This window comes from Cebus imitator, unplaced genomic scaffold (assembly GCF_001604975.1).
Source record: "Cebus imitator isolate Cc_AM_T3 unplaced genomic scaffold, Cebus_imitator-1.0 Scaffold145, whole genome shotgun sequence".
Taxonomy (NCBI): Eukaryota; Metazoa; Chordata; class Mammalia; order Primates; family Cebidae; genus Cebus; species Cebus imitator.
This window is the reverse complement of record NW_016107460.1, coordinates 3,634,922-3,646,591: the sequence shown is the minus strand read 5'-3', so window position 1 is coordinate 3,646,591 and position 11,670 is coordinate 3,634,922. Positions and strand designations below refer to the sequence as shown.

At 60.1% G+C, this 11,670-nt stretch overlaps 2 protein-coding genes across 3 annotated transcripts in view; one reads left to right on the top strand and one right to left on the bottom strand.

The window, feature by feature from the left end:
- Window positions 1-1,173, bottom strand: part of TMEM88B (transmembrane protein 88B) — a 2,555-nt gene extending 1,382 nt beyond the window's left edge. Inside the window, exons 1-2 of the mRNA XM_017542586.2 lie at window positions 848-1,173; window positions 531-540 (exon numbers count right to left, since the gene is read on the bottom strand). Coding sequence (XP_017398075.1) covers window positions 531-540; window positions 848-1,148 — 311 coding nt within the window. The 5' untranslated portion in view covers window positions 1,149-1,173. The remainder of the gene's footprint in view (window positions 1-530; window positions 541-847) is intronic.
- Window positions 1,174-5,989: 4,816 nt separating this feature from the next.
- ANKRD65 (ankyrin repeat domain 65) lies at window positions 5,990-9,133 on the top strand. 2 transcript variants are annotated; one of them, XM_017542585.2, is made up of 4 exons: window positions 5,990-6,392; window positions 6,519-6,724; window positions 6,961-7,504; window positions 7,945-9,133. In XM_017542585.2, the coding sequence occupies exons 2-4, from the start codon at window positions 6,519-6,521 to the stop codon at window positions 8,392-8,394; spliced, it is 1,200 nt and encodes a 399-aa protein (XP_017398074.1). In that variant the 5' UTR covers window positions 5,990-6,392; the 3' UTR covers window positions 8,395-9,133. The 2 variants fall into 2 exon arrangements, with proteins under 2 accessions (XP_017398074.1, XP_037599418.1); XM_037743490.1 differs by lacking the exon at window positions 6,961-7,504 and having other exon boundaries at window positions 5,993-6,392.
- Window positions 9,134-11,670: the final 2,537 nt, after the last annotated feature.

Genomic DNA, 11,670 nt, shown 5'->3' with positions numbered 1-11,670 from the left:
GGTTGAGGGAGGGAAGACGGGGAGGGGCGGGGCTAGGAGGGCGGGGCCATGATGGACGGGAGGGAGGGGAGGGGAGAGGATGAAGAGGCCGGGCTAAGGGAGATGGTGGGGTGCAGGGCGGGAGACCGCGGAGTGGGCGATAGAGGGGCCAGGGTGGGGCTGAGCAGGGCGGGGAGAGGAGGGGGAGGTGGAGGGGATGAAGGATTTGGGCCAGGGCGCTGGAAGGGCAGGGCGGGGAGAGGGTGGACCAGGCGGCGCTGACAGGTGGACGGGAGATCTGGGACCCAGAAGGTAAAGGCCAAGCAGGGTCCCTTGAGGGGCGGCTCAGAGACAGTGTCCACTGGCCCTTCATGCCCGCTTCTGCTCTCCTGAGTTCTGCGGGCACCAGCTGGCGCCAGCCCCCATGACAGCAGAAAGGGGCCTGGGGCCATCTGCCTAAGTCCCTGCCCCACACCAGGCCACAGCCCACTCTGCAGGTGAAGCCCAGCGCTGGCAGCAGGGCCTGGGAGGGGCCGTGTGTGTTTGGGGAGGGGCCGGGGGCTATGGGTTAGTGAAGTTTGACAACATTTTCATCTTCTCTTCCTGGAACCCCCTCCTCTCCCCACCCCCACCCAGCTGTCCAGGCCCTGGTGGCCCCTGGTACAAGGCTGGGAGGCCTCGGGGAGGGGACAGAGCTGCCCCTTGGCTGAAAAACAAAAGCCCTTCTCTGGCTGTGGCTGGTGGGGGTGCTTGGGAGAAGGGGCTGCCAGGGAGAGGCACACGTGTCTCCGAGGACGAGGGGCGATGCTGGAAGGGGCACAGTGGCCTTCAGCCCCAGGGATGCCCAGGACCCCAGCAAGTCCCCCACCCCTGTGGTGCAGGCTCACCCTCGAGTGGCACAGGAATCCCAGGTAGACGACGGCGGCCGCGGGCAGGAGCACCAGCAGGAAGGCTGTGGCGGGCAGCAGCAGGTGCAGCAGGAGGCCGGCCAGCACCCGGCCCGGAAGCAGCAGGGGCCCGAGGCCTCGGGCAGCCAGGCCCAGCCACCCTAGGCATGTCAGGGCTGAGGCCTGGTGGTCGGGAGGTCTCCGGGGCAGCATGGGCACTGTGTCCGAAGCCCCACCTCCCTCGTCCTCCTCCGTCTCTGTCTCCCTCCCTTGCTCACTCATGCTCCTGCTGCTGCAGGCCTGTGGGGAGCACTGAACAAAGCTCCCCAGGGCCTCCCTACAAGACCTTTAACCCCACCCCTGGCTGCAGCCTGTCCTCAGGCCCCAGCCAGACGCTGCACCCTGGCTAGGGAGGTCCCACCTGATGTCTGCCCCAGAGCCACACCCCCACCTGCTTCTCCTACCAGGCAACTGCAACTCCAGCTGGCCAGGCTCGAGTCTCCAGCCCCTGCCGGCTCCTGGTGCTCTGGGCAGGCCTTGCGGGGCCCTCCCCACAGGGGCCTCCTCCCTCCTTGTCCCGCCCTCCCCCTCTGCAGCTCCCCAACACAAAGGCTTCATTTCAAAGGCCTCGACTCTGCCAGCCGCCCTGGCAGTAGCTGCCACCTGGAGGCCAGGCCCCCACCCCACTTCCCAGCCCGGGTGCCGCTGCTCCCTTCATCCAAACACCTCGCCGTCCTCCACTGCGTTGCAGTGTGGATGAGAGGGCCCCTCAGGATGCTTGTGAGCCGCAGGGTGTGGGGCCTGCACACGCAGGCACTGGGAAGGCAGTGGGGCACCTCAGGCACCCTCGCATCTGAACCCAGCCATCCCGAGCAGAGGAAAGGCAGATTTTCCGGGAGGAGAACCCGTATTCCATCATTTCCAGTCAGGGACAAAACTTTTCCCAGCCACCCAAAACCCCAACCAATCTCCCCGAACGTCACTCCCGATTCTGACATTTATTTATTTATCTATCTATCTATTTATTTATTTTGAGGCGGCGTCTCACTCTGTCACCCAGGCTGGAGTGCAATGGTGCGATCTCTGCTCACTGCAACCTCCGCCTCCCAGGTTCAAACGATTCTCCTGCCTCAGCCTCCTGAGTAGCTGGGATTACAGGCGTGTGCCACCGTGCCCAGCTAATTTTTGTATTTTTAGTAGAGACGGGGTTTCAACATTTTGGCTAGGCTGGTCTCGAACTCCTGACCTTGTGATCCACCCGCCTTGGCCTCCCAAAGTTCTGGGATTACAGGCGTGAGCCACTGCGCCCTGCCGATTCTGACATTTATTTGAGACGGTCTCACTCTGTCACCCACGCTGCAGTCCAGTGGTTCAGGCACTGCTCCCTGCAGCCTCGACCTCCTGGGCTCAATCAATCCTCCCACCTCAGCCTCCTGAATAGCTGGAACTACTGGCACCTGCCACTGCGGCCTGGCTAATTTTGGTGTTTTTTGTAGAGATGGGATCTCGTCATGTTGCCCAAGCCGGTCTGGAGCTCCGGGCGATCCGCAAACCTGGGCGACCCACAGTGCCAGGATGACAGGCATTAGCCCCGTGCCTGGCGCAGTCCCTGAGGTCTGTCCGTCTCCCATGGACAGACATCAGCTCTACTGCACAGCATCAGCAGTTCCAATTCCCTTTTCTTTTCTTTTTCTTTTTCTATTTTATTTAATTAATTAATTTAATTTTTAAAGATGGGGTTTCACCATGTTGGTCAGGCTGGTCTTGAACTCCCAACCTCAGGTGATCCGCCCGCCTTGGCCTCCAAAGAGCTTGGATTACAGGCCTGAGCCACCATGCCCAGCCCCTTTTCTTTTCCTTCTTTCTTTTAAGATGGAGTTTTTATTTTTTTTTTTAAATAAGGTGAGGTTTCACCATGATAGCCAGGCTGGTCTTGAACTCCTGACCTCAGGTGATCCACCCACCTCGGCCTCCCAAAGTGTGAGGATTACAGGCATGAGCCACCACTCCCAGCCTCAAGATGGAGTTTCACTCTGTTGCCCAGGCTGGAGTGCAGTGGCATGATCTTGGCTCACTGCAACCTCTGCCTCCCAGGTTCAAGCAATTCTCCTGCCTCAGCCTCCCAAGTAGTTGGGAGTACAGGCACACACCACCACACCTGGCTAATTTTTTGTATTTTTAGTAGAAACGGGGTTTCACGATGTTAGCCAGGCTGGTCTTGAGATCCTAACGTCACATGATCTGCCCACCTCAGCCTCCCAAAGTGCTGGGATTACAGGCGGCTCAGCCACTGCACCTGGCCCAAGCTCCATCTTCATCATGAATTGACACTTAGGAGGGAGGGTGTCTGTGAGCTGAGCTGTCCCCTGTGACGACTTCTCCTAGTGGGCTCCATCCCTTCCAACACTTTCCAGGCCTCTCCAGCTCACCTGCTTCCTTCAGACATGTGAACAGGTCAGACGGTGGCACCACGTGGCATGTGGCGTCCGGCAGGGCAGCTGAGGCCTCCCTGCAGCATTGGCCAGGCCCTGTTGCCCACGGCACAGCTTCACTGTTTCCACTGGTGCCCACACGCCAAGGTCTTTAGTGCTGTGTGTTCATTTGGATAGTGATTTGGGGTTGACAAAAAAGGTTACAGCCAGGCACGGTGGCTCACACCTGTAATCCCAACACGTTGGGAGGCCAAAGAGGGTGGATCACCTGAGATCAGTAGTTTGAGACCAATCTGACCAATAACGTGAAACCTCATCTCTACTTAAAAATAAAAATAAAGGGCCGGGCGCGGTGGCTCACGCCTGTAATCCCAGCACTTTGGGAGGCCGAGGCGGGCGGATCACGAGGTCAAGAGATCGAGACCATCCTGGTCAACATGGTGAAACCCCGTCTCTACTAAAAATACAAAAAATTAGCTGGGCATGGTGGTGCGTGCCTGTAATCCCAGCTACTCGGGAGGCTGAGGCAGGAGAATTGCCTGAACCCAGGAGGCGGAGGTTGCGGTGAGCCGAGATCGCGCCATTGCACTCCAGCCTGGGTAACAAGAGCGAAACTCCGTCTCAAAAAAAAAAAAATAAATAAAATAAAAAATAAAAAAATAAAAATAAAAACAATTAGCCAAGTGTGGTAGCACGCACCTGTAGTCCCAGCTACTTGGGGGGCTGAGACAGGAGAATTGCTTGAACCCGGGAGGCAGAGATTGTAGTGAGCTGAGATCGCACCATTGCACTTCAGCCTGGGCGACAGAGCAAGACTCCATCTCAAAAATACAAATAAAAGTTTAAAAAGTTGCAAAGCCTTGCTTTCTAAGTCTCCTCACCCAGGTCCCTTGCTTCTTCACTCAACAAACACTGCTGAACTGCTACTGAGTCCCAGGGACTGCTACCAGAAAGGGGTCCAGATCCAGACCCCAAGAGAGGGTTCTTGGACCCCACACAAGAAAGAATCCGGGCAAGACCAGTGAGCAAAGGGAAAGCAAGTTTAATGGGGAAATAAAGGAATGGAAGGGCTGCCCCAGAGCAGAGCAGCGGCCGGCTGCCCCCCGAGTCCACTCATTGTTGCTTCTGGATCCTGTGCCCAACACGGTGTGGCTCATTCCTGAGTTTTCCGGGAAAGGAGCAGGCGGTTTTGGCGGGTTAGGGCCGGCTTGTTCGCGGCATCCTGTTTTATTAACGGGGTCTTTGTGGCCTGTGTCTTGTGTTGATCTTATCTTGTGACTAAGAATGCCTGACCTCCTGGGAATGCAACCCAGCAGGTCTCAGCCTCATTTTACCCAGCCCCTGTTCAAGATGGAGTTGCTCTGGTTCGAAGGCCTCTGCAGAATCACTCCAGGTTCTTTAGATTCCACGGGAAAGCGGCTGTGGCCTCGGCCCTCGGTGCCCCCCGTGTGCGGGTCCTACAGGCAGCACAGAGGCAGCTGTGGCTACCCCTGCTGCAGTGGGTCCCAGGGGAGACGGGAGTCCTGGGAGGAGCCTGCTGGGCGCCCGTACCTCTGGGAAGCCGGTGTGAGGCAGTTTCTGTGGCCTCCCTGGCCCTGATGAGTATGAGACTTTCCACGTCCCCCAGAGCTCCTCACTTCTTTCCTGGTGCCTGGGCCAGGCTGAGGCCACCTGACGCTGTATACCCAGCCACTTAGGAAAGCCCTGCCTTCTGCCTTCGGACCAGCGCCGGTCCAGCATGCTTGGGAGCCTCACAGAGCTTTCCTTCTAGAAAAGGAAGGCAGACATTTAAATAAAATAAACACATGGATACTTTCCCGTAGTGATAAATCCTGAGAACAAACTAAAACAGGGTCAGAGGAGCACGTTGCCTCAGGTCCATCGGTGGTCAGCTCTGGGAAGGTGACGGATGAGTAACCTGATGAGATTTTCGGGGCAGGGTCTGTGTGGCTGGGGTGGTGGGATGGGACCCCTGGTCCCTTGCCTGGAGACCCTTTGGGCCCTTGGAGAGGTGGCCTTCTAGGGAGTGGGGGAGGCCAGGCCAAGGCCCTCAGGAGACCCTGTCCTTGAGGACCTGGGTGGCTGAAGGGGGCTGGGTGGGAATGGGCAGGCCCTCCCGTGTCCTGTGCAGTTGCTGGAGAGCTGGGCTGCTGCAGCCGCCCCACAAGGCATGCTTCCTTCTCCTGCCTGGCCCCAGGTACTTGGAGATGGGAAGATGCCCTCAGGACCAGCCCCGCCCACCCTGCCCCAGGCCCCCAGAATCCCGCTGACCCAGGCCTTGCTCTGGCAGAGCGGCCTTTCCAGATGTAGACACACTCTAAATGTGATTCTCCCCACACTCCCTCCTGGCTCGCCCCGCCCCTGCCCAGACGTTTGTCCCTTCCCTGGCTCCAGACTTGCTCCAGTCAGCCCCCAAGGGGTTTTTGTCCCTACCACGCCAGCACCACCCTCTTCCCCAGGACGCCTGCCTGGTGTCCTTGGTGAATCTTTTGTCCTGTGTAGCATTTGCAGAAAGGGAGGCTAGAACCTTACCCTGCCCTCCTCCCCAGCCTGGAATCAGGAGGAGAGGCTGGCACCCACCTCTGTGTGGGCTTAGCCAGCAGGGACAGGAGTGAGGGTGAGGGAGGCAGCCCAAGGGTGGGCCCCCTGGAGAGGAGCACGTCGTGGCACACCCAAAGTTGTGCTTCCTGGGGGTGGCGGGATCTGAGCAGCTCTCGCCCACAGACGTGTTCCTGCTTGTCCTCCTCAACCGCCCTGGCCTTTGTTCCCCAGGACGGCGGCCGAGCTAGGGCCCTGGCAGCTAGCAGGGGAGGAAGCATGCTTGGCAGGGGCTGGTCTGAAGGCAGAAGGCAGGGCCTTCCTAAGTGGCTGGGTAAACAGTGTCAGGTGGCCTCAGCCTGTCCCGGGGACCAGCTGTGTTCTCCCACCCCCTACAAGGCTGAAGCTGCCGACTTTTAGCTTTTCAGCAGCAGATGCTCCACCCCAAAGCCTGCAGAAGGGATTTTGTGAAGAGGGTCACCAGGTTGAGCCTGGGCCAGAATCTGCCTAGAGGACCCGCAGCCAGAGCAGAGAGCTCTTGGGCCAGCCCCCTCCGGTAAGGGAGCCAAGCCCCTCTGAAGGCTAAGTGGTGATTGGAATGGGTGACTCCAGGTTGGCCTGGGACACTGGGCTGGCGCAGGTCAGAGGCCTCCAGGCTGAATGCAGATCCCTGCTACCCCAGATGGACTGCCAGAGGCCCGAGCTTAGAGAGGAGGAGGAGGAGCAGGAATGGCGGTGGATGGAGCTAGACTCCGAAGAGGCCCTGGGATCCAGGACAGAGGGGTCTAGTGTCTTCCAGGGCTGGGGGCACCTGCTCCAGGCCGTGTGGCGGGGCCCTGCAGGCCTGGTGATGAAGCTGCTGCGGGAAGGCGCCAGTGTGGAGGAGAGGTGCACCTGCACAGGGGGGTAGGGGGGTCCCTTCTGTGGGTGAAGTAGGATGGAATTCCAGCACTGAGAGGGCAGAGGGGGCCCTTCTCTGAATGGGGTGGGAGGAGGTTCTAGCGCAGGGTGGGCGGCACGGGTCCCTTCTCTGGGTGGAGCAGGACCGTGTTCCCAGCGCCGGATGGGGCAGGACGCGGGTCCGGTCAGTGGTCCACCCGGCGCCGACGCCCTTGCCCCCTCAGGGACCACGCAGGCCGGACCCCCCTCCACCTGGCCGTGCTGCGGGGCCACGCGCCCCTGGTGCGCCTCCTGCTGCGGCGCGGGGCCCCCGTGGGCGCTGCAGACCGCGCGGGGCGCACGGCGCTGCACGAGGCCGCCTGGCACGGGCACTCGCAGGTGGCGGAGCTGCTGCTGCGGCGCGGGGCGTCGGCGGCCGCGCGCTCGGGAACGGGCCTCACGCCGCTGCACCGGGCCGCCGCCCTGGGCCGCACGCTGCTGGCCGCGCGCCTGCTGGAGGCTCCGGGGCCCGCGGCGGAGGCCGAGGCGGAGGCGGAGGACGCGCGCGGCTGGACGGCGGCGCACTGGGCGGCCGCGGGCGGGCGGCTGGCGGTGCTGGAGCTGCTGGCGGCCGGCGGCGCGGGCCTGGACGGCGCCCTGCTCGTGGCGGCCTCGGCGGGGCGAGGGGCGGCGCTGCGCTTCCTCCTGGCACGCGGGGCGCGGGTGGACGCCCGGGACGGCGCGGGGGCCACGGCACTGGGTCTGGCGGCCGCTCTGGGCCGCAGGCAGGTACGTCCCGCCCTCCCGCGGCAGTGATGGGGGGGGCGCAGCGGGCCGGGCTGGGGACAGCGTCCGGGCTGGAAGGGCCTGGACGCCCGGCTGTGCCCGTCGGGTGGAGACCAGGGCAGGACCCCAGGCCCGTCCCCCGCCTTTATGCTGGTGGCAGCGACAGACTCTCCGCCAGCCCCCGGCCTGAGCCTGAGCCCCCCGCCCCCGGGCAGCGGGCAGGGTGGTGGCTGCAGAGACTTGAATTTGCTCGAAGGACCCTTAGGGGGAAAAGTGGACTTCCCAGCAGAGCCCATGCAGGCCGGCCCTGGGTTCGGTGTCCCTCACCACATGTGGAAGTGGTGCCAGCAGCGCCTGGCCATTAGGGGGACAGAAGAGGCCCAGTGGCTCTGCCCCTCACCTGCCAGGCTGATGCTGGCCCTTGCCCTCCTCTCTTGTTCCAGGACATTGAGGTGCTGCTGGGCCATGGGGCAGACCCAGGCATCAGGGACAGGCATGGTCGCTCCCCACTGCACAGGGCTGCCTCCCGGGGACACCTACCCACCGTCCAGCTGCTGGTTACCCAGGGGGCTGAGGTGGATGCACGGGACACCCTGGGCCTCACACCCCTTCACCATGCCTCTCGGGAAGGCCACATGGAGGTCGCCAGCTGCCTCCTGGACAGGGGTGCCCAGGTGGATGCTGCTGGATGGCTCCGAAAGACCCCCCTGCACCTGGCTGCAGAGCGAGGGCACAGCCCCACCGTGGTGCTTCTGCTGAGCCGAGGGGCCAGCCCCACCCTGAGGACACAGTGGGCCGAGGTGGCCCAGATGCCTGAGGGGGGCCTGCCCCAGGTGCTGCCTGAACTTCGAGGGGGTCAGAAGGAGTGTGAGGGTGTAGAGCCGACGGGCTGAGCTGGACAGCAGGCCTTGGGCCCCACGGCCCCAGCCATTTCCAGGCGCTCTGGCTGAGGCTACCTGCCTGGAGGAGACATCAGGGGAGAGTCTCCTGGAGGAGGGGGTGCGAGAAAGGGGGGGTACGTGGCTAGAGCTGCAGTCACAGGCCTTGGCTGGACCTGAGATGGCCCCTAGCTCCCAGGAGGACCATTGACCCTGCAACGCCAGCCTTCTGCACATTCCAGGAAAGGATGAGTGGTGGCAACAGATGTGACCAAAATCTGATGGCTTTCCCTCTGTCTGCAGACCGTGGCTGCTCTCTGAATGCCGGAGTGTTCCAACTGTGTTTTCTTAGATTTTGTATATGTCGCCTTGGCAACCATGAATTACACGGCCAAACTCCTGGCCACAGCTATTCCCCTCCCTGCTTCTATCTAGAGCCCATACTCTGACCCACGTCCTCATCTAACTCCTGAACAAGCCAACACTCCCCCTGCCCTGAGCTGCCCAGGGCCAAGACAGGTGACCACGGCAGCCCCCAAGCACGAAGGCCAGATGGCCGTTTTCAAGCTGGCTCATTCCGAGCTGCCCACCCCACCCTTCCTGCCCTTCCCGCAGAATCCCCAGTCAACGCTCTGGTCTTAGCTTTCCCCTCTCTCTGCCTCCTGACTAAACACAGGGACTTCTCATGTGGCCCTGCCTAGCAGGTGTCCCCACTGCTCAGGAAATACAAGTAATAGAAATCTACATCAGCTTCTCCAAGCCTCCATTCAGTCATCTCCATGAACTAGAAACCCTGCAGGTAGGCCAGTTGCATCTGTGATCCCAGCACTTCGGGAGGCCAAGGTGGGACGATCACTTGAGCTCAGGAGTTTTGAGACCACCCTGGGCAACACGGTAAAACCACTTCTCTATCAAAAATACCAAAATTGCCGGGCGCGGTGGCTCAAGCCTGTAATCCCAGCACTTTGGGAGGCCGAGGCGGGTGGATCACGAGGTCAGGAGATCGAGAACATCCTGGTCATCATGGTGAAACGCCGTCTCTACTAAAAATACAAAAAATTGGCCGGGCGCGGTGGCTCAAGCCTGTAATCCCAGCACTTTGGGAGGCCGAGGCGGGTGGATCACGAGGTCAGGAGATCGAGACCATCCTGGTCAACATGGTGAAACCCCGTCTCTACTAAAAATACAAAAAATTGGCCGGGCGCGGTGGCTCAAGCCTGTAATCCCAGCACTTTGGGAGGCCGAGGCGGGTGGATCACGAGGTCAAGAGATCGAGACCATCCTGGTCAACATGGTGAAACCCCGTCTCTACTAAAAATACAAAAAATTAGCTGGGCATGGTGGTGCGTGCCTGTAATCCCAGCTACTCAGGAGGCTGAGGCAGGAGAATCGCTTGAACCCAGGAGGCAGAGGTTGCAGTGACCCAAGATCTCACCACTGCACTCCAGCCTGGGTGAGAGTGAGACTCTATCTAAAAAAAATAAAAAAGTATAGTTTTTCCTTTCCTCTCCTCCCCTCTCCCTCCTTCTTCTTCTTTCTTCTTTCTTCTTCCTTTTTGAGATAGAGTCTTGCTCTGTCGCCCAGAACTCCTTACAACTTACAACTTACTCCTTACAACTGGGTGAGAGTGAGGCCCTATCTAAAAGGAAAAAAAAAAAAACCCAACAAATTATAGTTTTTCCTCTCTTCCTCCTCCTCCATCTCCTCCTCCTCCTTCTTCTTTCTTCTTCTTTTTTGAGATGGAGTCTTGCTCCATCACCCAGGCTGGAGCAGTGGCATGATCTCAGCTCACTGCAACTTCTGCCCCCCTGGTTCCAGTGATTCTCCTGCCTCAGCCTCCGGAGTAGCCGGGATTACAGGTGCACGCTATCACGATCAGCTGATTTTTTGTATTTTTAGTAAAGATGAGGTATCACTGTGTTAGCCAGGATGGCCTTGATCTCCTGACCCTGTGATCCGCCCGCCTCAGCCTCCCAAAGTGCTGGGGTGCTGGGATTACATGCATGAACCACCGGACTTAGGCATTTTTTTTAGAACCCACAGTCTTTATTGTGTCTGAACACTCAGCAGGCCTGAGAAACAGGGACTCCCAGGACAGAGGCAGAACGAGGTCCGCGGGCAGCCTGGTGCATGGGCATTGGAGAGGAGGCAGCCTCCCCAGCCTGCCCACCCCCCAGCAACATCATAGGCCGGACCCGGTCCAGGCCCTCAGCAACCATGGCCACAGGCTGCCAGGTGGGGAGCGGGAAGCGCCCAGACGCCAAGCAGGCCCCCACTGGCAGCTCTGCCTGCAGCCTGTCCTCCAGAAGTGGGAGCTCGCTGGGGGCCAGGAACATTCGGCAGTCCCTCAGGCTCACCTTCCGGAGATCCTTGGGGCCATGGCAGACGCTGTCTTATAGCTGGCCCTCCATGCCGCCGCGTCAGCCACGGGTTCAGCTTCTGGCCCACCCGTGGGCCGCCAGCAGGATGTGCCCTTGCCAGAGCCCAGATCCACCGTTTTTCCAGGGCGACCCTCGCAGCAGGGACAACACGTGCTCCACCTGCTGCTCGCTGACGACAACAGAGGGCACCTGTGGCCGCAACAGCCCGCGCGGGACGAGCTGGAGCAGCAGCGCCCACACCGCCTAGGCCGGGTCGTCCTGCTCCGTGGAGGCTGCCCAAGGCCCTTCCTGGCTCAGGTCCGCGACCCTCGCGACCCAGCCTGAAGCTGGCGGTGCGCCCTCTCCTTCCTGCCGGGCGCCGCAGCCTTTTTTTTCTTTTTAGCCTCCCTGCCGTGGCCAGCCTCTGCCCTCATAGCTTCCTAGTCTACCAGAGGCTCTGGAGGCTGAAAGAGGATAACAAGAGAGACCTAATGTAGGCTGGGTGAGTAGGGGAAGCCCCTCCGAGCAAGTGACATTTAATTTGAAGATTCAATAAGGAGGAAAAGTTAGATACAGAGTTGGGGAAGAGCATGACATGTTTGAGGAACTGAAGCGAGACCTGAGTGGCAGGGACAGAGTGCACAGGGGAAGCTGGGACAAGGTGAGGCTGGAGAGGCAGGCAGGGGCTGGATCGTGCTGGGTTGGAGGTCAGGATGAGAAGTTTCTATTTTATTCTGAGTACAAGTGGGAAGCCACTGGAAGACTTTAAGCACAGTGACACGATCCGATTTACATGTTTAAAAGATCGCCCTTTGCTGCTGCACAGTGAACTGGAAGCAAAGGTAGCAGTTAGGAGCCTCTGCTGGCAAGAGGTAGTGACAACCTGGCTTCGGAGGCGGTAGGATGGAGCTTTTTTTTTTTTTTTTTTTTT

Bases quoted from the DNA above. Each gene is read 5' to 3' on its own strand.
- ANKRD65 (XM_017542585.2), top strand. From the start codon at position 6,519: ATGGACTGCCAGAGGCCCGAGCTTAGAGAGGAGGAGGAGGAGCAGGAA. The intron at 6,725-6,960 runs GTGCACCTGCAC...TTGCCCCCTCAG, and splicing joins GGCGCCAGTGTGGAGGAGAG to GGACCACGCAGGCCGGACCC. The intron at 7,505-7,944 runs GTACGTCCCGCC...CTCTTGTTCCAG, and splicing joins CCGCTCTGGGCCGCAGGCAG to GACATTGAGGTGCTGCTGGG.